This window comes from Myotis daubentonii, chromosome 2 (genome assembly GCF_963259705.1).
Source record: "Myotis daubentonii chromosome 2, mMyoDau2.1, whole genome shotgun sequence".
Classification (NCBI taxonomy): Eukaryota; Metazoa; Chordata; class Mammalia; order Chiroptera; family Vespertilionidae; genus Myotis; species Myotis daubentonii.
The window spans coordinates 132,189,267-132,214,522 of NC_081841.1; the positions used below are offsets into that span (position 1 = coordinate 132,189,267).

Genomic DNA, 25,256 nt, shown 5'->3' on the forward strand with positions numbered 1-25,256 from the left:
CCTAGTGATTCCAATATCCTAAGAAGCCAGAAACACCAATCTGAAAATATATATGCACCCCTATGTTCATAGAAGCATTATTTACAATAGCTAAGATCTAGAAACAGCCCAAGTGCCCATCAATAGATAAATGAATTAAAAAACTGTGTACATTTACACAACAGAGTACTATGCAGCTATAAAAAAGAAGGATCTCCTACCCTTTGAGACAGCATGGAGGGGACTGGGGAGTACTCTGCTAAGCAAAATAATCCAGTCAGATAAAATAAAATATCACTTGATCTCACTATATGTGGAATCTAATGACCAAAATAAACTGATAAACATGCATCTGTTGCTGATGCATGTAACAGAATGACAGGTCTCAGAGGGGAAGAAGTTGGGGTGGACGGGAAGAGATTAACCAAAGAACATATATGCATATATGCATAGCCCATGGATACAGACAATAGTGTGATGAAGGCCTGGGGTGGGTAGGGGTTGAGTGCAAGGGGGCAAGATCGGGGAATGGGGGACATTTGTAATACTGTCTACAATTAAAAAAATACATGCCCCAGCTGGTTTGGCTCAGTGGATTATATATTTTGGTTTGACCTGTGGACTGAAGGATCACAGGTTCAGTTCTGGTCAAGGGCATGTACCTTGGTTGTAGGCCAGTGATGGCGAACCTTTTGAGCTCGGCATGTCAGTATTTTGAAAAACCCTAACTTAACTCTGGTGCCGTGTCACATAGAGAAATTTTTTGATATTTCCAACCATAGTAAAACAAAGACTTATATGTTTGATATTTATTTTATGTATTTAAATGCCATTTAACAAAGAAAAAAACAAAAAAAAAATGAGTTCGTGTGTCACCTCTGACACGCATGTCATAGGTTCGCCATCACTGTTGTAGGGTCTATCCCTGACCCTGATCGGGACACATGCCAGAGGCAACCAGTTCATGTGCCTCTCTCACATCGATGTTTCCCTCTGTGTGTCTCTCCCCTTCCCTTTCATTCTCTCTAAAAAATCAATGGAAAAAAATAGCCTTGGGTGAGGATTAACAAAAAAATACATAGCACATTATTATAAAAACTAGAGGCCTGGTGCACAAAAATTTGTGCACTCGGGGCAGGGGGTCCCTCAGCCCGGCCTGCGCCCATTTGCAGTCCAGGACCCCTTGGGGGATGTCCACCTGTTGACTTAGGCCCACTCCCCAGGAAATCAGGCCTAAGCTTGCAGTCAGACATCCTTCTGGCAGCCAGGGAGCCCTCGGAGGATGTCTGACTAAAGGCTTAGGCCCCCAAGGGATCAGGCCTAAACTGTTCGTTGGACATTCTTAGTGCTGCCACGGAGGTGGGAGAGGCTCCTGCCACCACCTCTGTGCTGGCCAGCCATGAGCCAGCTTCTGGCTGAGTGACACTCCCCATATGGAAGTGCACTGACCACCAGGGGCATCATAGCAACCGGCCATTCTGCCGTTCAGTCAATGTGCATATTAGCCTTTTATTATTATTATATAGGATGTCCCTATTTCCCCCCCCCTTTGCCCCCTCTACCCAGCTCTTGCCCCCCACTTCTCTCTGGCCATCACCATACTGATGTCTGTGTCCATGGGTTGTGCATATATTTTCTTTGGCTAATCCCTTCTTTAAATTCACTTCTTTAAATTTTTATTTCCAGATAAGTGCTTATAACTGCACTATTATATATTTTCTATTATATCATTTAGAATTAAGATATTTTTTTAGCCGAACCGGTTTGGCTCAGTGGATAGAGCATCGGCCTGCGGACTGAAGGGTCCCAGGTTCGATTCCGGTCAAGGGCATGTGCCTTGGTTGTGGGCACATCCCCACTGGGGGGCGTGCAGGAGGCAGCTGATCCATCTCTCTCATGGATGTTTCTAACTCTCTATCCCTCTCCCTTCTTCTCTGTGGAAAATCAATAAAATATATTTTTTTAAAAAATAAATTAAAAAGAAAAAAAGATATTTTTTAATTGAACCTTTGTAAATTTTAGCACAATTTAATAAATTATGCTAGAAGCAATTAGGAGATTTTTCATGTAATGCAGATACATTTCAATTAATATTTTATTAATTTTTAATTTTTTAATTTGAAATAATCTCATACATATAAAAAAACTATAAAATACTACAGCATATTATATCTACCCTTCACCCAATTTCTTAGATGTTAATAATTTATTTATTTTTTTAATATATTTTATTGATTTTTTACAGAGAGGAAGGGAGAGAGATAGAGAGTTAGAAACATGGATGAGAGAGAAACATCGATCAGCTGCCTCCTGCACATCCCCCACTGGGGATATGCCCGCAACCCAGGTACATGCCCTTGACCGGAATCGAACCTGGGACCCCTCAGTCCGCAGGCCGACGCTCTATCCACTGAGCCAAACCGGTTTCGGCGATGTTAATAATTTAAACATAACCATTATACAACTAACAAAATTTGGAATATATTTTTCTTATAATCTCTTTAATGTGACTTAATCCATTTACTTTGTTTTTGTTAATCTTCACCCAAGGATACTTTTCCCATTGAATTTTAGAGAGAGTGAAGGGAAAGGGAGAGACACATTGATTGGTTGCCTCCTGCACATGCTCTGATAGGGACTGGGGATCAAGCCAGCAACTGAGGTACATGCCCTTGACCGGACTCAAACCTGGGACCCTTCAGTCCATGGGCTATCCACTGAGCTCTATCCACTGAGCAAAACAGGCTGCAGCTTAATTCATTTACTTTTAATCTATATGTGTCTTTATATTTAAAGTGGGTTTTGTTTTTGATTCACCCTCATAATCTGTCTTTTAATTGGTGCATTTATGCCACTGACTTTCAGAGTGCTTACTGATAGAGTTACTGCCATATCAGGTGGCTTCTGGGGCTTCTGGGGCCAGCGTGCCTGAGGCCCAGGACCGGATCCAATCACGGGCGGCAGGCAGGCGGCTTCTGGGGTTGCACACGGGGGCATGGATGGCGGCTGGCACTGGCAGCTGGCGCTGTCCTGCCCTGCCTGCAGTATGCAAATTAGCCACCATCTTTGTTGGCGGTTAATTTGCATATTGTGCTGATTAGCCAATGGAAGGCATAGTGAAGGTACGGTCAATTGCCATGTTTGTCTATTATTAGATAGGATTAAATCAGGACTTAGGAACACAGGGGAAATAAGAGAGAAATAATAAGATGAGGGTAAAGTTAATATGCCAAATGCATGCCAGAATGTGACACATCATTCATAGAACTGAAGCACAAATGTATCACTTACCTTCACTACCAAGAGAGAAACATTACCACATTGTGTTTCATAAAACACTAGTTTTGGGAGATGTTCATAGCAGTTCCATCAGAGGTGGGGAGCATGTATCCCACTAACTTGTGCAACACCTTCCTTTTTCACTAGATACTAAGCTCACACATGTATTCTCTGCCTAGAAAAGTGACTGGCTCCTAACACCAGGCCCTTGATAAGTTGTGGTGCATACTGTTGCTCAGAAAGCCAGTCTGTGTTCCCCCTCCTTCTAGGGTTCCTTCTTATCCTGCAGAAAACTGTAGATTGTTGTCCTGAGTGCAAAATTGGTTTTGTCTTTCAGAGGTACTTGAGAGACATTTGGAGTGTGAAACTGTTTCTGGATTTTTGTTTTGTCTGTCTTTGCTGTTTTGTGGTGACAAGTAAGGTCATGGAAATGTGAGGGTTTTGGCATGAACACAACGTATTCAACTTATTGGATATTGACAAGCAGTTGTGGTTGGAGCAGCAGGAATAAAGAGTTGGCGGGCTGAGTAGCTCTAGTGGTGGCCTCATTGGTAGTGCCGCCCTTGGGAGGGTCCATTCCGTGGTCATCTGGAAGTCATTTCTATAATCATAGCCAAGCACCTGCTCTTGCAGTCCCCAGTGATTTCTGTAGGCACTTAATTCCCTGCATTAAATATTCTTGCTTAAAACACCTAGAATAATTGCTGTTTTCTACACTTTTATCCTAATTGAGATCTGACTACAATATTTGTTGAAAATTTAATAAGTGTAGCCAAGTAAGTTTGAGGGATATTAAATTAGCACATCAAAGACTGTAGAAGTCCCACAATAAAGAAACTAGATTAATTAATTATCTCAACTTTTCCCAACATATTTATCAGACCACTTGAACAAGTGGGGTGATGTTGTAAATATTAAAATATTTTGATGCTATCGTAAATATGAGAAAGTTTGTTTCTGGACTCTCTAGGCTATTCCATTCCTGTGCTGATACTACACTGCCTTAATTAATGTAGCTTTCTAAAAATTATTTTTAAAAATTCCATTTTAATTGTTTATTGGTTACTGGATAGTTTTTAATCTTATGAATACTGAATTGTGTTATGCAGTTTTTCCCTACCTGATGTTCCTCAAAACACCATCCCACTTGTTCAAGTGGTCTGATAAATATGTTGGGAAACGTTGAGATAAACAATATGAAATTGTAAAATAAAAGTTTGTCAAAGAAAGGCTTGATGGAAATCAAAATGTTCATCAGGGATATTGGCCTGTAATTCTCTTTCTTTTCAGTATCTTTATCTGGTTTTGGAATTAGGGTAGTGCTGGCCTCATAAAAAGAGCTTGGAAGTGTTCCTTCCTCCTGGATTTTTTGGGGGAATAGTTTGAGGAGGATAGGTGTTAGTTCTTCTTTGAATATTTTTTTTAAATATATTTTATTGATCTCTTATAGAGAGGAAGGGAGAGAGAGAGAGAGAGCCAGAAACATCGATGAGAGAGAAACATCGATCAGCTGCCTCCTGCACATCTCCTACTGGGGATATGCCCGCAACCCAGGCACATGCCCTTGACCGGAATTGAACCTGGGACCCTTCAGTCCGCAGGCCAACGCTCTATCCACTGAGCCAAACCGGTTTCGGCTCTTCTTTGAATATTTTATAAAACTCCCCTGTGAAGCTGTCTGGACCGGGGCTTTCGTTTGCTGGGAGTTTTGCTTTGTTTTTTTATTACTGCTTCAATTTCATCAGTTGTTATCGGCCTATTTGGGTTTTCTTATTCTTTTGGAAGGTTGTTTTTTTCTAGGAATTTATCCATTTCATCCAGTTGTCCAGCTTGTTGGCATATAGCTATTCATAGTATTTTCTTACAGTCCTTTGTATTTCTGTGGTGTCCGTTGTTATTTCACCTCTTTTGTTTCTGATTTTGATTATTTGGGCCCTCTCTCTTTGTTTCTTATGAGTCTGGGTAAAGGTTTATCAATCTTGTTTATCTTTTCAAAGAACTAGCTCTTGGTTCATTGAACTTTTGTATTGCTTTTTTTAGAGGTTTCTATAATCTTGCAGGAGGGAGTGCTACAGGCCCTACTGAACTGCATTCATCATTCATAATTAAGTGCCCTTGTTACAGAAGAGCAAAGAAATACCAAGCACGCTTCCTAGAGAAAGGGAGGAACCCGTTTATTAACACTGGTGGACTCCGGGAATAATTTCCAAATCAGAGTGAAGTAACATGCAGAGGCTTCGCTTTTTATAACCTTCTGGGGTCATTGTCTTGCAGATATGGTTCCACCCCCTTTCATGAGCTTACAGGAAGGCCCCCAGGTGTTGAAGATCTGTCCTGGGGCCAGCGATAACGACCTCCCCCCCCACCCCCCAGGGCAATGCATTGTTCACAGTTTTTATGGCCTGACACACCTTGCAAGACCAGTTTCCTCCTCACCCTTAAAAGCCAGCTAGGATGCATTCAAACTTGATTACATGATTGTTACTAATCATGGGTGCAATGTGAGGCTCACAGAGCCAGGGCAATTGTGTCTGTTGGGGAAATAAAAACAAATATCCTGCTCCCTCCCTGGCAAAAAAAAAAAAAAAACACACCTCACTGCAATGGTAATAGAGAAAGAAAACAGTTTTATTATTGAACTAGAGGCCCGGTGCACAAAAATTTGTGCACTCCGGCGGGGGGGATCCCTCAACCCAGCCTGTGCCCTCTCGAAGTCTGGGACCCCTTGGGGGATGTCCACCTGCTGGCTTAGGCCTGCTCCCCGTGGGATCAGGTCTAAGCTGGCATTCAGACATCCCTCTGACAGCCCAGGAGCCCTCGGGGGATGTCCACTTGCCAGCGGGGAGCAGGCCTAAGCTGCAGTCGGACATCCTTAGTGCTGCTGAGGAGGCGGGAGAGGCTCCTGCCACCACCGCTGTGCTGGCAGCCATCAGCCTGGCTTATGGCTGAGCAGAGCTCCCCCTGTGGGAGCACACAGACCACCAGGGGGCAGCTCCTGCATTGAGCGTCTGCCCCCCGGGGGTCAGTGTGTGTCATAGTGCAATGGCAAGTGTGCCCCTCACCTACCCATGGCCAATAAGCCTGTGAGTTTATATAAAGCACCGCGTCGCCGGGCACCCGACCAGGTTTGTACAGAGCACGAGTGTGTGTCATAGTGACCAGTCATTCCCAGTTGTTCTGCTGTTAGGGTCAATTTGCATATTACCCTTTTATTATATAGGATAGAGGCTTGGTGCACTGGTGGGGGCCGGCTGGTTTGCCCTGAAGGGTGTCCGGATCATGGTGGGGGTCCCACTGGGGTGCCTGGTGGATGAGGGGCTGATGGCTGTTTGCAGGCTGGTCAAGTCCCCCAGTGGGGATCCTCACCCCATGGGGGTGCAGCCAGCCTGGGTGAGGCGCTGAGGGCTGTTTTCAGGCTGGCCACAGCCTCTTCAGGGTGGGGGGTCCTACTGGAGTGCCTGGCCAGCCTGGGTGAGGGGCTGAGGGCCATTTTCAGGCTGGCCACGCCCATGGGCTAGAAGCAGGTACTTGGGATTTATTTAACTTCTATAATTGAAATTTTGTAGCCTTGAGCAGAGCTCAGGGCCGGCCAGGGCAGGTGGGAAGCTTGGCTTCCTCCATTGCTGGGGGCAACCCAAGCTTCCTGCTCACTCCAGCTCCGTGGCCGCTGCCATCTTTGTAATGGAGTGAGGGAGTGGCGGTTAATTTGCACATTACTCTTTTATTAGATAGGATAAGCATAAAGCCAGAATGTGATGTGCATCACAGGGAATCCACTAAGATTGCAAAGACAGAAAGGAATCTCACCCTTTTCTATAGCCAGGCAGACATAACTGTTACCTAAGTTCTCAAAGTAAACACTAACTAGTCCTGACGGCACCATATTTCACACAAAGTTCATCCTAGAGTCACCTGGCAATTGGGGCTCCCTGTGTTATCTAATTGGCTTTAACCTAAAGAAGAACAAACTTCTCAGTGTCTTTATAGCAGGAAGTAGGCTGTCAAGTTCAGCTCCTGCTCTCCTGCAAAGACTGGTCATTACTTTTCAAAGACAAAGACATTCCCAAGTCCTAAAGTTGGCAAAGGGATTATTTAGCTTTTGAAAAGATTTGCATACATTTCAAAGAGAGAAAATAACTTACAGATTTTTAAAGTAAATACTCTAAGAAAAGGCAGTGAGGAGAAATGTCTTCCTTTATTTTCAACAGAAAGAATCAAGCCTCTTATTTTTATGTATGTATGTATGTATGTATGTATGTATGTATGTATGTATTTATTTATTTATTTATTTTGTTGACACTATTACAGATGTCCCCAGTTCTCCCCCTTTGTTCACCTCCACCCAGCCCCTGCCCCCCCTTCCCTCTGGCTTAAACCTCTTATTATTTTTTTATTTAAATTCTTTATTGTTTAAAGTATTACATAAGTCTTCTTTTTCCCCCATTGACCTCTCCCTGGCCACCCCCACCCCCCACCCTCGCACATGCCCTCACCTCCTTCTCCTCCCTTCCCCCTGCCCCCTTCCCCCCTTGTCTGTGCCCATTGGTTATGCTCATATGCATGCATACAAGTCCTTTGATTGATCTCTTACCCCCTCTTACCCCCTCACCCCCCACCTTCCTTCAGAGGTTGGACTGTATGTTCAATGCTTCTGTCACTCTGGTTCTATCTAAGCCTCCTATTTTTAATTTGTATTTGTGTTTACAGGCCCAAGAGGTGGCAGCAAAGAGGGGCATTTCCACCTCCTGCTCACTCAGAACTGTCCCATCTTGATCCAGGCTCTGGGACAAGGGACACAGAATGCACGACCATGTCACTCCTGTTGATTTCCCAATAGTTGTAGGAAAGCCGGGGCTGGGGCTTCTGGAAGGGAGCGGCGCCCCAGCCTTGTGAGTCATGTTGGTTCTGAGGAAAGTGCAAGTCCTGTTCAAAGTGACCTCACCACCCCGCCTGAGGCTGGGGCTGGGGAACTTGAGGCCAGAAGGCAAGGCAAGGTCCTGGCCCACCCACGTGTTGAGGATGGAGCCTGGTCTACGTTCAAGAACACAACTAGCCCAACCCTACCAGGAAGTGAGTGTAGAACTGTGAGAATGAATAACTGAAAATCAAAACTCAGCAGGATCTAAGCAAAACTTTATCTTCAACAGAAAGTAAGAACTCCCCGTGGTTCCTACTTTCACCAAAAGATTGATTCTAATTGAGAGGGAAGGAGAAAAATATTCAAAATCAGTGACTCAGAAAACAGAAACTCAGCCTCAAATTCAAAGGAGTAATTCAAAGAAAAGAAGAATCAAAATTGCAGAATGATATGGTCATAATCCAGAATTTATATGCATGATGCCTCCTTTTATTTGAAGAATTGAAGTGCTCTCCAAAGTAGAACAATTCTTTCTCTACACCGTGTTTACAAAAGAGAGCACCATTTTGGAAAACAAGACAGAAATCACCACTTATTTTTTCCTAAGGTTCTCTGAAATACACATATGTTTGTACACATAAATGTGTATCTGAGCAGAGGAGCAGGACAGAAGCCACTCCATTGGCCCCCCACCTCCTACTTCCATGTTCCTGGAGTGCTGTGACCTGCCTCACTGGGGAGACAAGGGCTGGAGCTGTCTTCAAGGACTGCCCTCTCATTTAGTTGGGAGCAGATAGGGGAGTGGAATTCCCAGTCAAAAGTGCTGGATGGAGCTGGAGAGCATTATGCTAAGTGAAATAAGTCAGTCAGAGAAAGACAAATATCACATGATCTCACTCATTTATGGATTATAATGAACAACATAAACTGATGAACAAAAACAGATCTGGAGACAGAGAAGCATCGATCAGATGCTCAAACGTCAGAGGGAAGGGAGAGGAGGGTGGAGTTAAGGGGAGAGATCGACCAAAGGACTTGTATGCATGCATATGAGCATAAGCAATGGATGCAGACAACAGGGGATGAGGGTGCTGGCAAGACTGGGGCATGAGGGGACAATGGGGGGATAAAGACACATTTGTAATACCCTAATCAATAAAAACTTTTTTTAAAAAAATGTAAAGATGATAGTTTCAATTATCCTTTTAAAAAAAGAAAAGAAAGTGCTAGCTTTGCCTGGCTGGTGTGGCTTAGCGGATGGTTGAGTGTCGACCCAGGAACCAAGAGGTCGCTTGTTTGATTCCTGGTCAGGCACATGCCAGGGTTGTGGGCTCCATCCCCAGTATGGGGCGTGCAGGAGGCAGCCGATCAATGATATTCCTCTATCATTGATGTTTCTCTCTCTAAAAATCAATAAAAAAATTAAAAAAAAAAAAAAGAAAGTACTAGCTTTGATCTGTGCTGCTTTTGCTCCCTGGAGGTCAAGCTCTCCTGTGGTCTTCAGGGAAGATTCTGAAAAAGGATGAGGTCCCACCATCCCTCCAGATCCATCAGTGTCAGGTTGGAAGTAGAAATAAGGACAGGAGCCCTGGAGCGGGCAAGACCAGGCCACCGCATGGCTAAGTAGAGCACCTTTGCCCTCCTCCGGGCACTGGCTCTGGGCCCTGTACCTGTTCTCCTTGGCCCTCTCTTGGGGCTCAACCTTTCCAAGGGCTCCCGCCATACTCTACCCACCTGTGCCAGCCCTTCCGCACTCAGTCCCCACTTAGGCACCCCCCTTCTATATAAACTAAAAGGTAGTTCTGAGTGTGACATGTTCTAGAAAGAGAATGTATGGCTTTTTGTTTTGTTTTTACTACAGAAGATGCCTGAAGTATACGTTTGTGTTGCCATTCTGGCTCTCAATCCAATGAGCCTCTTGGTGTTCTCATTTTTAAAATTTTATTCTATACCGTTCAGAGGACCTGGGGACTCTGCCACGCATTCAGTTCAATAGTTCAGTCAGTTTTCATTATTCACCCAGGTATTTAGTGAGTAACTCTCAGTATCTCATATTGTTCCAGGCTTTGCAGAGACCCCAAAGAATGTAAGAATGGCGCCTCATCACTTGGAATTTACACCATATCTGGGGAGACCACATACCAACACGTGGAAGTGTCCCAGTTCAGGCATGGATGTTCGGAGGGAGGATAAACATGGCTTCAGTGTGCAGGTAAAGCTTCCTGCAGAGGTGGGATCTGAAGGTTATTTATTTATTTATTTATTTATTTATTTTTAATAGCAATAATCACACCTCAGATAAACCTCATTGGCTAGGATACTGCCACTGCGCAAAGCTGAAGGTCCTGTAATAGTGGACAGAATTTGAACAGGAAAACATCCTAAGCCTAAGGAACAGCGAGGGTGTAGGGAGGCTTCCATGAGTTTGTGTGACCTGGAGGACGGCTGCCACTGTTGGGGTCCCTACTATCACTACAAGGACGTCCAGCTCCCATGGAAGCTTGATGGGCCAGAGCACAAAAGTAGGGGCATCAGACGTCCCAGGACGGGGCCACGGAACCTTGCATCCTGTGAGAAGCAAACATCTCAGAAGCAGTGAGGTGGAAGGCTGTCAGAGTTGCCCTTGGACTCTGAGGCTCTCAAAGCCCACCTTCCACCCAGAGACTTGTATATTTCACCTTCCGGAACTCACCACGGTAATTCTACGTGAACTAATTTGATGTTCACTCTCCCCCAGCAGAAGATGGACCATCAGGGAATGGTGGTCAACCCTAACTGGGCATGGGTCTGATGATATTTTGCTTTGTTGTCCTTCTTCCCAAATCTTATCCAGGGGCATAATAGAAGGAGACTTTCTGGGGCTTATTTTGACTAGAGACACCTGCCTTCAAGGATTTGGGGCTGTTAGCACTCTCAGAGCTACCTGCTGGTTCCCTTGTACACTCTGCCTCATCCAGCAAGAAGTACACACTTGGAGCTGGACGAGAGCCTGGTCCATGCTGGTGTCAGCAAGGAGACTGGGCCAAAGCAGGGGATTATCAAGAGATGGGAAGAATGCCCATAGCAGGATGGGGCTGCTGCGGTAACAGGATGTCCATTCAGACCAATGGTGTCAAGAGTATGCACATCAGTCAAAAGACACCCTGCTCACCCTCTTGTCTCCCTGCCTTCAGGACATGTTCCTAAGGACAGATCTCAGCATAGCAACCTCCTGCCAGGACCGCAGGAAGGCTCCATGCCACATATCAAAATTCACCAGGCGGTCTGCAACATGGCAAATAGGCCCTTTCCCATTATGGAGTCACAGAAATGTTGAGGAAACTGTCACAAAATAAATATTTATTTCATGTATGCTGTCCCTGCACAAAATAAAGGGAGGTCCTCAGTGGCAGAAATGAAGAGAAAAACAACAGCCGAAGCACTTAGGTGTAAATTGGAAGCCTGGAGTCCATGGGGATCTTAGAGGAGCCAAATTTAGGTGCTAGGGACTGAACTGAGTTAATAACACTTGAAAAGGAATGGGACCTGTGGCCTTAGCCTTGCTTGGAGGAGAGAAGCTTTTACTTTTTTTATTTTTTTAAAAATATATTTTATTGATTTTTTACAGAGAGGAAGGGAGAGGGATAAACAGCCAGAAACATCGATGAGAGAGAAACACCGATCAGCTGCCTCCTGCACACTCCCTACTGGGTATGTGCCCGCAACCTAGGTACATGCCCTTGACCAGAATCGAACCCGGGATCTTCGAGTCCGCAGGCCAATGCTCTATCCACTGAGCCAATCCGGTTAGGGCAGGAGAGGAGCTTTTAATCTGAGCTCAGCAGAAAAGCAAAAGCATCAAAGAGATGCCCCTTCCTTAGAAAGGGATTAGAAAACACTTCCCACCAGCTCAGGGGAGTATGAGGAAGCAAATGGTCTAGTTTGGGTGCAAAAGAAAAAGATCACCTGTCAGAAATTGAATTCCTAAGGCCTGTGCCCTGAAAGAGTGCAGAGCCCAGATTTATACTACCTGTGAGGCCCATAATTCCCAAGCAGAGAAATTAACATAAAATTTGGTTAAATAATTGAAGCCTCTAGGATCCTACTAGATAATGCGTAACCACTCTGTATAGAAACAGTCTCAAAGCAGAGCACATGAGAGTCACACAGGAAAAACAAATCCTACTGAAAATGAGCTCACAATAAAAAGTGACAGCTCATGTGAGGAAATGAGCCTCCGGGAGTGGGAACCAGCAGGTGCAGCTGGTTCTCAAGGACTGCAGACAATGGAACCATCTGAAAGAAGCCATGCACATATTCATACCCAGAATTTCAAAAGCAGAACCTAGTAGTGCTGATCCGTGTTCTAATCCCAACCTGTTCCTCCTGTGTCCACCTTTTAATATCATTCCAATCCTTCCTGCCATCTAGACTCAAATTCTTGAACTGTCTTCAAATTCTCCCTCTCTCAGCTTTTCCCCTTAAAAATGGTTCTCAATGTTCTCATCCCCCTTCTTCTCCTCTCCTCTGTTACTATGGTGGCCATTTAGATGATCTCCCTGCATTCCCATCCCCATTGTCCCCTCTTCTCTTTAATCCACCCCAACACTGCCACTAAGTTATCCTCCTAAATGCCAAGTTCAGTGATTTTACTTGCCAAAGCCAAATTCTTTTTTTTTATTTTGTTTTGTTTTGTTTTTAATATATTTTATTGATTTTTTACAGAGAGGAGGGGAGAGGGATACAGAGTCAGAAACATCGATGAGAGAGAAACATCGATCAGCTGCCTCCTGCACGCCCCCCACTGGGGATGTGCCCGCAACCAAGGTACATGCCCTCGACCAGAATCGAACCTGGGACCCCTGAGTCTGCAGGCCGACGCTCTATCCACTGAGCCAAACCTGTCAAGGCCAAATTCTTTTTTTTATATAAATTTTTTAAATATATTTTTATTGATTTCAGAGAGGAAGGGAGAAGGAGCATCATTGATTGGCTGCCCCTGCATGCCCTCTACTGGGGAGCAAGCCCACAACCCAGACATGTGCCCTTGACTAGAATTGAATCTGGGACCCTTCAGTCTGACGCTCTCTCCACTGAGTCAAACCAGCTAGGGCCAAATTCTTTTTTTAAAATATATTTTTATTGACTTCAGAGAGGAAGGGAGAGAGAGATATTGAAACATCAATGATGAGAGAGAATCATTGATTGGCTGCCTCCTGCATGCCACTTACTGGGGACTGAGTCCACAACCTGAGCATGTGCCCTTGACTGGAATCAAACCTGGGACCCTTCAGTCTGCAGGCTGACACTTTATCCACTGAGCCAAACTGGCTTGGGCCAAAGCCAAATTATCCTATATAATAAAAGCCTAATATGCTAAGTGTCTAGTTGTTCATTCAACCAATCAAAGTGGAATATGCTAATAATATGCTAAGGCTGCTCAACCGCTCACTATGACATGCACTGACCACCAGGAGGCAGACGCTCTGACCAGTAGGGTAGCTTGCTGCTGGGGTCTGGCCGTGGAGCCCTCCCACGGTCCCTCCCTGGATGGCCAATCTCCCGTGTCCCTCCCCAGCCCCAGTTGTGCACTGGTGAGGTCCTTTGGCCTGGCCTGCACCCTCTCACAATCCAGGACCCCTTGGGGGATGTCAGAGAGCTGGTTTTGGCCTTATCTTGCAGGCCAGACCATGGGATCCCACTGGTGCATGAATTCGTGCACCGGGCCTCTAGTTGATTATGAAAGTCCACCTCCCCCAACTTGAATCTAAACATTTTTTCCTGTTTTGTTCCCTATTATAATATAATCACTCTAACCTGCTATTTCAGCCATACTGGCTTATTTATCTTCCTACCCTTTCCCTCATGCTTCCAAGCAGTCTCCTCCTTCTGACTAGACTGCTCCCTCATCACATCTGCTGACTGAAAGTGAACCTTAGCTTAAACCTTTAGAAGCATGATGTGAAAGAATGAAGGCATCATAACAGCTAGACACATCTGGTTTCAAGTCCCAGGTATGTCGCTTAATAGCTCGAGAAAGTCACAACCTCTCTGATCCTCAGTTTCTAACCATGTAAGATGGGAATTATACCTACTTTGCAGAATTGGGAGGATTAGAGATAATCTACATACTAGTAAAGCGCTCAACAGAGAACCTGGCCCCCAAAAGTGCTCAATAAACAGTTGCTGGATTGAATCTCTATCTTCACATTTTTATGGAAGCTATGTCTTCACTGCTTCCCCAGCCAGAGCTCCATGATGCCTGAGGCCTTGTCATATTTGTCTTTGCATCTTTGCACTTTCCTGTGACTAGCATAGGAAATCTTGAAACACGTCAATTGACAAGTAGTGAAAGAACGAGGCATGCCTAACCTGATACTAGAAGGGGAGATTTTGGGTAAAGGGTCCAGATGTTGGAGGGGTATTGAGCGCCCATCTATACTGCGTCACTCCAGAGAGGGCAGCACCACCACCAGGAGCCACAAGGAGGCTGATGCTAGCCAGGGTAGGAAGGAATCGCCAACCTTTAGAGCTGTTTAATATGAGAGCAGGTACCAAATGTAAGTTGTGTGCCATAAAAAACCCTCAGATTATAGGAAGTATTTGCTAGCAATAATGAGAGAGGTTGATTGCTGTCATACTGATCTTCAAAATATACACCTCCCACCTAGAGGGCTTGGTTCATAGCTAAAAGCTCAGTGCTTTTTTTTGCCACAAATTCAAGGCTCTACGTATTTTTTTATTAAGTGAATAAATAAATGAAATCATTGATCAATCTTATTTTTAAGGAAAGATATGTGCCACAAGGAGAGAAAAAAAGAAGGAACAACATGAAGGGTTTAGAAAAAGACCAGCACAGGGTGACAAAAGGGCAGAGAACAGTGAGTCAGGGTCAGAGAAGAGGATCACGTTGGGAAGGCTGGAGCTCCCTTGCCCAGGGCTGAGCACCATGCCCTTCTAAACCCAAGATGTGACTCACCTGCTCGATTCCGCTCACGTTGGCTGATCAGAGTGATCATGGCACATACCCGGCGACACCAGGGAAATCACTCATAAGATCTTGATCATGTCTAGATGATATTATGATTTGATTTTGAAACTCCTTTTTCCCCCCATGAATTTATGTCTTAATTATTATCCTCTATTATTACAATTATTACTTGTTGCTCTGTTACTACAATTGCTTAGTTCACACTTGGTAATGAGTTTTTCAAAAATATGATTTATTGATTTTTTTTAGAGAGGAAGAGAGAGGGAGAGAAAGAGAGAGATCCATCACTTGCCTCCAACACAGACTCTGGCTGGGGACTGAACCCGCAACCTGGCATGTGCCCTGGCCATGAGTCGAACTGGCAACCTTTTGGTGCATGGGACAATGTTCAGCCAACTGAGCCACACTGCCCAGGGTGGCAATGAGTTATTAAATGAAGTGCATTAAGGTATTATTTTTTTTTCTTTAGAGTATCATAATTCAAAAACAGATGATTTTCAACAGTGACACCAAGTCCCAAGGGAAAAAAAAAATCCTGTCCAAGCATAGAAGGATTTCTTATTTGATAAACTGAGCTTATAATTCTCAGGGATAAGCTGGTTCTCCCAATTCCCATGAGCAAAGATAAGCTGCTCTGAGTCAAGACTTCTTGCTCCGCACTCACTGCCCCTCGGTGCTCACCAGGAGACACAGCGGCTGTGGGATTTCAGGAGGCTCCCTAGGCTCTGCAGCGCCTGGGGCAGCCCCTCTCCGGTGAGGGCGCTGCAGGCCCGGAGCTCCCAGCAGCGGCCCTGGAACCTCTCCAAGCCCAGCTTGTCTCTGATCTCCAGCAGAGGCAGAGCGCCAGGCATCTCCTGCTTGTTGGCCAGCACCAAGAAAGGGACGCTGGCCATGCTGGGGCGGTCCAAGACTTCCGCGAGCTCAGCCCCTGCCTCGGGCAAGCGGGCTTTGTCGGTGCTATCCAGCACATACACAAGGATGTCTGCTCCCTCCAGGTAGTTTTTCCAGCTGGCCCTGAGCTGGGCCTGCCCCCCGACATCCCAGAGAGTCAGAGACACATGCCCCGGGGCTTCAAGAGGCTCCACATTGAAGCCAATGGTGGGCAGGGTCTCCACCAACTGGTAGCCCTTCAGTCTGTACAGGAGCGTGGTCTTGCCTGCCGAGTCCAGGCCCATCATCACCACCTGGGCTCCCGCCTTGTGACCTCGGGAGTTCACAGAGCCCATGGTGGCCCCTGGCAGATCCTGGGGAGAAAGGCCAGGTGCACACATCAGCCATTCTTTTCTGAAGGAACACACAGATCCATGCAGGCACATGGAAGAGAGGTTCTATTTCAAAAATAGGAAGTGTCTTGACAGTTTCAAACACAGGCCTGGGCTCTGACGGCCAGGAAGTGAGGGTGTGAGTCACCCTCAGCTGGCCCCTAGCTGGGCAGCCTCCTTCAGAGAAGAGCTCAGGACTCTGGGGACAAGGAATGTGGGCTCACATTCCCTGGGAGGCAAAACAAAGCTCCAGTTAGACAAACCCAGTTCAATAGAAACGACTGGAAGATGTCTGCAAGTCTTGGTAGTCTGTGCGGCTAGCCTCTGTTTTCCTCCTGGTAAGCCTAAGCCCCGAAAGGGAAGCGGCCTTGGGCTCAGTGCACTGAGTGAAGGGGACAGCGGCTCCTGGTCACTTCGCTGCCTTTGGAACACCCCGCAGGCCAGCACCGTGTCCTGGACACAGGGGCTATTTATAAATACTGTTGGCTGGGGACACACTTGTCAGTCAGGGCAGAGTGGTTCCCTCCACTGTCTTACCAAAGTAAATTACCTCTCCCGTTTTTCACAACTCCCCTTTTTCAAAAATCACACATTTTAAGACTAAGACCTGATCCTAGTTCAGTCAGGGGAAACCTTGGCTGGGACAGTGAAGGGACATCTCACCCGAGGAAGATATTTCAGCTGCCCCTGGAGGGGGAAAATAAGACAGCCTGTTCATTCCTCGTGCCAGGGAGAAGAATAAAAATTGCGGTTACCTCGGTGCCGGTGCCGTGAGCCGGAGGCCGCAGCTCCTCCGGCAGCGTCTTCTCCCCCGCAGCTGCTCGTCGGTGATGTCCCAAGATCGAGCTGTGAGGTAAGCTGCTGTTTCTCCTTTTTCTGCTTCCTTTTCCCAGGTGGCTGTGTGTGTGGGGTGGGGGGGGGGGGGGGAGGGCTTCGCAGCCCTCCCTCAGCTCTGGGGCTGCCAGCCGTTCTGCCGCTGGGGATGTGCCACAAACACACCCCAAGCTCCAGCCCTTAATGAGCGAGGGCCAGCACCGCCTCAGTGTTGCGGCAGCTTGGACTCCTTGCAGAAGGAAGGCGCCACGGTCACAGCTGTGCCCAAGTCCAGCCACTTTCTTCTGCTCTTCCTCTCATAATCCTGTGACCTCCTCAGTGGAGAAATCTGAGAATCAGAGTTTTTCCTTCAGCCCGGCTAGCGTGGCTCAGTGGTTGAGCATCAGCCTATGAACTAGGAGGTCACGGTTCCATTCCTGCTCAGGGCACATGCCTGGTTTGTTGGCTCCGTCCCCAGTGTGGGGCGTGTAGGAGGCAGCTGATCAATGATTTTCTCTCATCATTGATGTTTTTATCTCTCTTCCCCTTTGAAATCAATAAAAAATATTTTTTTAAAATGATATTTTAAAAGGAGGGTAAGGAGGAAATATAATTTTCAAAAAATTGTTCCAATGAGAAGCTGTTGATTCTGTAGTGATCTGATTTGGATCTCGAGTTGCAGTGATTTGGCTCTTGTAACCAGTAACATTTGTGTAGCACTTTCTGCTTTCCACACATTATTTCACTAAACCGTCAAGAACCAAGTTGGAGTAATAATTCTCCCATTTTACAAATGAAGAAACAGGCTCAGACAAGGTATACAATTTGTTCATGATCTTGCTGGGATTTCTAAGTCATCTCTTTCTCTTTGAACATGAGCTACTCACTGAGCAAGTGCTTTGTACAGCAAACACCCTATAGCAATTGTTGTTGTCAGGCTACTGTTTTTAACAGAAGGAAGCAATTAGGAAAAGTCAGAAACAGAATGTGTTGTGCACACCACTGTGTTTTGCTGTTCTTGATGTTATGTTCTTCTGTTCTTCTGAGTGCCTGGTTGTAGGCTGTAGTCCTTTTGCAAGGGCCAGGGTGTGTGGTGAAAGAAGGGAGAACGGGGGTGGAATTATTGGCAAATAAAAGCCAGAGTTGGAGAGTAGCTGAAGCCCTAAAAACATATTTTATTCAAGACTATTGCAATAGCGGGAAACAGACCTCACTGTAGAACTGGGCTCAATTTTGAGTACAACATGGGCAAGTAGGGATTTACAGCCAAGGAGTAGGATGGGGTCAGTGGATGAAAAATTACTAAGAGGAAATATCAGGGATAGTGGGGGGGGGGGGGAGGGGAGGCTAAACTGAATAACAGGATTCTTGCTGAAGGCAGGCCAGGGTGCTCAGACATCATCTGGGAAATGATGGGGGAAGAGGAACCTGACCAGATATAGAGGGTGGTCAGATATCAAGGATAGGGTGTCTGGTTAAACTGACTTAGCAGGGTTCTTGCAAAACTGGGTTTTATAAGGAAGTACTCAGATGGAGCTAAGAGAAGGTTCAGGAGCCTGACTAAAGTTTGGTTAAGCTGAGAATCTCTGTCATTATCCCAGGAAAGCCTCAAAGCAAAAAGCATGGTCTGGAGGAGGGCTTGTCCTTCTCCACGGGACCAGGTTGGGACTGAGTCCTACCCAGGCCAAGCCGGCAAATCGGGGGATCCTGCCAGGATGTGATTGACAGGAGGATTGGGGTTGGCAGAGGATAAGGAGGCAGCAGGCTGAGGATGAAGTGTGCCTGGAGCCTGGGGAACCAGGGGCTGCTACCCTGACTGTTTCCCCATGTCTGAGCTCAGGGCTGGAGGGGAGGCAGGCAGAGGCTGAAGAAGCCATTGACTTGAGGGGCTCAGAGGCACCAGACCAGGCTGTTGGGGTGCTGAGTGACCCCCAGTGCCACAGTTAAGGAAGGAGCACTCCCCACCCTCCTGCCCCAAGGATTCCAGGGATGCCTGGGGTGACATGGCAGCATACAGGGCGCTGGAGGCCCCTTTGTAACACCCATGGGCTCTTAGAGAGGCCCTGCCCGCCTGAATGCCGGGGGGGGGGGGGGGGACCTGTGAGGGCTACTCAGGCTCTCCCCGACATAGAGGAGCCTCTCCTGAGGCCAAGGCCCTGTATTAGCTGGAGAAAGTGGGAGCCGGGAAAGCAACAATTACTGTGAATACGACCCAAAGGCCACGGTGGCCTGAGTTACTCTGTCCCTTTCTTCACTCAATCCCATCCTTGCAGCTCAACAAGAAGAGAAGTTTTTCCTTGGACACCCTTGTGTGTGGGGCTTTAGAAGGGCTGCTGTCCGCAGAGGCAACGAGGAGCAGAGGGTAACAGTGTGGGCTTTGATTCGGGGCTGCCTGGGGGCTTGGCCTCTAGTACTTAGTTACTATGTCACCTCAAGTTTGTTCTTGGATTTCTCTGTACCTCGGCTTCTTTTTCTGTAAAATGGAGATGATGATATTAATAATAGCACCTAACTTGGAGGGTTATTGGGAGGGTTAACTAAATTAAGCCACATCAGATGCTTAGCCCAATGCACTGCATGGTATCTGCGTTCAGTAGTTTATTCCTGCTGGGTGTTCAAAGGACAGTGCAATATAAATTCAGTATCTGGCATCGTTGTTTTCTTGGCTTTGTGCATGTTAAACCTGGTATTTTTATTGAAACATTATTCTTACAGTTCTTACTCTTCAGTTAGACATAAGTAATCTTTGGTAGGAACTAATACTTGTCTTTTTCTAGGGTGTCAGAAACTAAGAAACCAGGCAGATCCATCTACTCAGACCCTAACCATGGCCCTAAAGTAAATTGCTTGAAGAAATTAGTTCCCAACGATTATAGGTGCAGAGTTTTTGAAGTATGTTCATATTCAAGTGTAGATCAAAGAAGCTCAACTAAAAGGATTGTGGACTGACTGAAATGACATCAAGATTGAACAAAAAAGGGAATAAGATGATTAAGACTCAAACTCAGGAGGAACTAAGGCAGTGGAAGAACTCAGAACATGTGAAATTCCTTAAATAAAAGTTTATTAACTTTAAAAACAACAACAACAAATACTTAGCCCAAACCCAGGCACCTAGTCCCAGGTTACTAGTATGAAATGAGGAAAGAGGTGTGGCCTGGCTGGGTGGCTCAGTTGGTTGGAGTATCATCTCACACACCAAAAAGACTGTGGGCTTGATGCCCTGTCAGGGCACATACGTGGGTTGTGGGTTTGATCCCTGGTCGGAGTGCGTATGGGAGACAACCGATCAATGTTTCTCTCTCTCTCTCTCTCTCTCTCTCTCTCTCACTCTCTCTCCCCCCCCCTTAGTCCCTCCCCCCCTCTCTCTAAAATCAATGAGCATATCCTCGGGTGAGGATTAAAAAGAAAAAAAGGAGAGGTGTGTTTGGTAAGGGACACAACACCTTTGTAAACCTGTGGCTGCAGCTACTGGAAGAGGAGCTCTGCTACACTCACTGGCACCAGGAGAGACCAGGGTCTTGGATCCCATCTGTACTATCCCCAGGAAATTAGGCTTCCCAAGAGGGCCCCTGAGCAGAGAGCCCCGTAATTCAGACTGTGAGTTTACAAATAAACTTTTTCCAATTCTCATACAGGTAGTCAGGTCTGGAGGATCAAGGCATACTCATTTCACTCACAAAAAAACCCCAACCAATTTATTAGCCAGAATACAACTTTTCACATTTCCAAGGAGATCCATTTAGGCCCAAGATCAGGAACCAGTGTTCCGTGCAGCACCCCCAGAGCAGGCAGCAGGGGGAGGAGCACCACGTGGCGGGCACACCCAACACTGAGTAAACCAACCACGGAAACCACGTGCAAACCGGCTCTTTGGAAACAATGGAAAGTTGGTGGTTTTGAAGGATTGTTTATCATGGAACAAAGCCTGGTGATCGCTTTCTTTTCTCCTTTGTACAGATAGGTGAGTCAGAACTGTGTTCCCTGGAAAGTGCTAGCGAAATGCCGACATATTCCTCCTTCCCAGCCCCCTTTTGTCTGGGCTCCATAGTCCCCCTGCCTGTCTGTTTGTCATTTTGTGGCCTCATCTCTAGTCTATCAATTTCTCAACTTGCAATACTCAAGTTGATAACTTACCAACGACTGTATCTATTAATAATCAGGTGTTACTTATATTTCAAATTATCCCTACACGATTCAAAAGGTACAAAAGGGTAGATAGTCAAGGGAGTTCTTCTCACGCCTGTCCTCCAGCCGTGCAGGTCCTTTCCTGGGAAACAACCCACACCATCAATTTCTTAGGTATTTTCCCAGAGATGGTCTGTGCATATGTAAGCAAGTTTTTCATGTTCATCTTTTTTCCTCCCCAAATGGTAACATACTCAGAGGAATTTAATCACTTTAATAAATCTTTCAATCAGAATTTCTCAGCCATCTGCTCTGTCAAGGATCGGTGGGAGAGAAAAGAAGTTACAGGCAGCAGCCCAGGGATTACCCAACTTCCCCAGCCTTCACCCCCTCTCCTCCCGCTCCCCCAGTGAGTGATGAGAGGGAGTATGCGCAATGTGCAGGTTGTCTTTGGGAGGTATTGTGGTGAGAATCAACACTTCAATCACGCTAAAGTTTAACATTCTCTGAGACGTTTAACTCCATCTATCACTGTCATTTATTAGGCAATCCCTGGGACCCTAAGCAGTACAGTTGATCCTTGAATAGCAGTGGGGTTAAGGGTGCTGACTTCCCATTCAGTAAAAAAAATCACAGATAATTTTGACTCCCCAAAACTGGGAAGCCTTATTGATAATATAAACCCAAGCTATATTTTGGGTTTTTTTTGTTTTTATTTGTTTTTATTGATTTCAGAAAGGAAGGGGAAAGGAGAGAGAGATAGAAACATCAATGATGAGAGAGAATCACTGATTGGCTGCCTCCTGCATGCCCCTCACTGGGGATCCAGCCCGCAACCCAAGCATGTGCCCTGACCTGAATTGAACCCGGGACCACCTGGTTCATAGGTCGATGCTCAACCATTGAGCCACACTGGCTGGGCTAAGATATATTTCGTATGTTATCTGTATTACATACTATATTCGTACAATAAAGTAAGCTAGAAAAAAGAAAATATTAAGAAAATCATAAGGAAGAGAAAATACATTTGCAGTACTAAAGGTATTTGTTGAAAAAAATCTACATACAGGTGAGTGGACCCTCACAGTCCAAATCTGTGTTGTACAAGGGTCCACTGTATACCGGAAGCTGGACGGCTGCCGCAGGTGCAGCTTACGGTGCCTGTCTACAGGGACACGTGTCTTTGGTTAAGCTTTCCCCAGAGAGCACGGGGTCACCTCCAGGATAATTCTACACAAGAAAGAATGTTTCTTGAATTTGAATTCACCTTTTGAATGACCCAGACATTCATGTAGTTTTTTAAAAGCTCACTCTTTAAAAATTATCCGATCCTAGAACCTAATTTTGTTTTACCGTATATGTAAAACCAGACTATTTTCTGCATAGTTTCACATACATTACATTTTCCAGAAATGAGGCTACTATGTGAACTGAGGAAAGCTTGCACTGTTTTGTTGGGAGCTTTAGCATGAGCTGTTCCCCATTCTAGAAAATCACATCGCTGACAGCAGCACTGCCTGTGGCATTTAAGTTGCTAATCCCATAAGAATGCTGTATCAGGCCCCATTGTGGCCACATTGATTCTACCTTTAGTTGCAAAAGTTTGACAGCTTCATCAATGTGATTGTGCCTGAGCACTTTTATGGAAATAGATATTCTTTTGTTATATGTATCTTCCTTTTATTTATTTCTTATCTTATAGCTATATTATTATATTGATTTTATTTGACATTATATGGGTAAATAGATTCTATTACTTATGATTTTCATTTCTAGATTTAAAAGTATTTGTTATATTGGGGGGAGGGGGGGAAAGTGGTGAGTTGCTCTGTTTTAGGGCTCCTCCTAGAGGAGGAGATAGTTGGGTAGAGGAAAGGATGAGTAAGGGACCAGTAGTAGCAGAGCCAGTGGACCTGGGAGTTGGGGAGGAGGGCAGCTTATAGTGGAAAAAATAAAATCCAGCGTGTCGGTGCTGACAATGGGAGACCTCGAATTGGAAGCCATACCTGGTGACAGCCAGAGGTTTCATCTTCTCGCTCTCTGAGTCAGGGAGGTCTGTTTCTTCACGGGAGCATGCAGTCTCATTCCTACATGGAGCCTGGCTTCTAACTACATCCTATGGACTACCTTATAGCAGAGCACAACTTGTCAATGTGTGCAATGATTGCATAGGGCCAGATGCAAGAGCTGCTTACAAAATGGCAAGACGAGCACCAAAAAGAACACCAAATTGTAACAGCTGTATGCCCTTCCATGCTTTTCCGAGGCAATTGGTTTTACAAAATTTTACTGACATATTGCTTTGCACAGAAAACCTGAGAAAAAGGAAATCTATCTGCCTGCCTATGCTTTTCTAGTGCCCAGTCATGCACCACATAATGGACTACATATACAATTGTGGTCCCATAAGATTATAATGGACCTGAAATTTTTCTCTTGCCTGGTGACACAGCAGTCCTAACATTGTAGCATCTGTGTTACTCCTGTGTTTACAGTGATGCTGAGCTTAGTACTGAGCTTCCCAGTTGTGGAAAAGCATAGCCCATACAATTGCAGTAGTCGACTATCCCATCTAGGTTTGTGTAAGTGCATTCTGTGATGTCCGCACAAGGGTAAAAAGGCCTAACAATGCATTTCTCAGAGCTTATTCCCATAATCCCCATAGTTTAGCAGTGCCTGACTATACTCTGGCCACAAACAAGATCCCCAGTATAGAGAATCAATAGAAAATATTCTACAAGGACTACTTATCCTGCAAATGGCATGTGGAAGCTGTTTCCCAATGTTTTCTAAATTCCAGGTTTTGGAAGCTCTTTACCTCCCTCACAGTGTCTGGAGAGCTGAGACGTCTCCCTCATTCATCTCCCCTGCTGTCGCAGGTGCTGGCCAGCCTGTACCTTTGCTGTCCCGCCTTCAGCTCTGTACTCAGCTGCCTGGACTATTTTGAAAACCACCTAATGGCCTTAGTGGAGAGAAAGCAATGCCCTTTGTGTGCCCCACTATTATCATTGTCATCTTATCTCATCTTTCCTGCCCTCTCTGGCCAGAGTGTCTTCAACGATCCTCAGACCCCTTATTTCCTGTGTTCTGCGGAGATTAGTTAACTATGGTTTGCAATTACAGTCCAGCCTAAGAATAACTGTGATCCACGTGGTTGTAACCAGAGTGTACATACACTTCTATACTCTGATTTTTTTTTTTCATTTAAATGTACGTTGAAATTACACTGCCTTACTCCAACATAGTCTCCAATAAAAAATTTTGCATTGGCTTCAAAATTATATTACATCAAGGGGGAATATTATGATTTACTTCCACAATAATGCTGAATTAAATATTTTGGAACTAAAGCTTTTCTCTTCATTTGGATTATTTACATGGGCCAGATTGCCAGTGTTGGGGTTTCAAGGACAGAAGAAATGAACACCTAATGGCTTGCTCAGAACTTTCAATATGCCATCATGTTACACAAGTTGTGCTTTTATTTTACACACTGGATTTTGATTTTTATTTCTTCCATGATAAGCTGCCCTCGTCCCCAACTCCCAGGCCCACAGCACCCGTGCCTTGGGTTCCTCAGCATTGGGGTGTACCGTCCCCAGACCTCTGTTGTAGGGAAAAGGTTCCAGATGCCATGGAGATTGTGGAGTGGAAAAAAACACTGTTGGGGATTTTGATGTAATATAATAATTATAATGATTACTAGAAGCCCGGTGCATGGATTCATGCATGGCTGGGAACCTTGGCCTGGCTGGCAGTCGGGGCTGATTGGGGCCACAGGAGATTGGGGGGCAGGGACGCTGCGGGAAGTTGGCTGTGGGAGCGCACTGACCACCATAGGGCAGCTCCTGCGTTAAGCATCTGTCCCCTGGTGGTCAGTGCGCATCATAGTGACCAGTCGACCAGTTGTTCAGTCGCTTAGGTTTTTATACATATAGGTGATATTGGTAGCTATCAGTTATTGAGT

At 45.6% G+C, this 25,256-nt stretch overlaps 2 protein-coding genes, 1 long non-coding RNA gene, 1 other non-coding gene and 1 pseudogene across 6 annotated transcripts in view; 3 read left to right on the forward strand and 2 right to left on the reverse strand.

Moving 5' to 3' along the window:
* EBPL (EBP like) overlaps positions 1–11,684 on the forward strand; it is a 35,095-nt gene extending 23,411 nt beyond the window's left edge. Inside the window, exon 5 of one of the 3 annotated variants that reach the window (XR_009451328.1) lies at positions 7,966–8,087. Coding sequence is in view for 2 of the 3 variants with exons in the window: in XM_059684578.1 (XP_059540561.1) it covers positions 10,180–10,309 (130 nt within the window). In the remaining variant the exon portion in view is untranslated. Of the gene's footprint in view, positions 1–7,965; positions 9,102–10,179 lie in introns of those variants that run through there. The other 2 variants (XM_059684578.1, XM_059684577.1) reach the window with 2 other exon arrangements.
* LOC132228842 (U4 spliceosomal RNA) lies at positions 10,372–10,454 on the reverse strand (annotated as a pseudogene).
* Positions 11,685–15,525: 3,841 nt separating the features above from the next.
* On the reverse strand, positions 15,526–17,232 carry ARL11 (ADP ribosylation factor like GTPase 11). The gene is made up of 2 exons (XM_059684605.1): positions 17,104–17,232; positions 15,526–16,330 (listed from the first exon to the last, which is right to left on the reverse strand). Exon 2 carries the CDS (start codon positions 16,310–16,312, stop codon positions 15,764–15,766), a length of 549 nt encoding a protein of 182 aa, XP_059540588.1. The 5' UTR covers positions 16,313–16,330; positions 17,104–17,232; the 3' UTR covers positions 15,526–15,763.
* Positions 16,580–23,094, forward strand: LOC132228351 (uncharacterized). The gene is made up of 4 exons (XR_009451332.1): positions 16,580–16,686; positions 17,079–17,201; positions 19,435–19,523; positions 19,939–23,094. It is a non-coding gene; the product is annotated as an uncharacterized LOC132228351 (long non-coding RNA).
* LOC132228998 (small nucleolar RNA SNORA8) lies at positions 19,731–19,867 on the forward strand. Its single transcript, XR_009451579.1, has one exon. It is a non-coding gene; the product is annotated as a small nucleolar RNA SNORA8 (small nucleolar RNA).
* Positions 23,095–25,256: the final 2,162 nt, after the last annotated feature.

Excerpts from the sequence above, each read along its gene's own strand:
- ARL11 (XM_059684605.1), bottom strand. The coding sequence starts at position 16,312 with ATGGGCTCTGTGAACTCCCGAGGTCACAAGGCGGGAGCCCAGGTGGTG.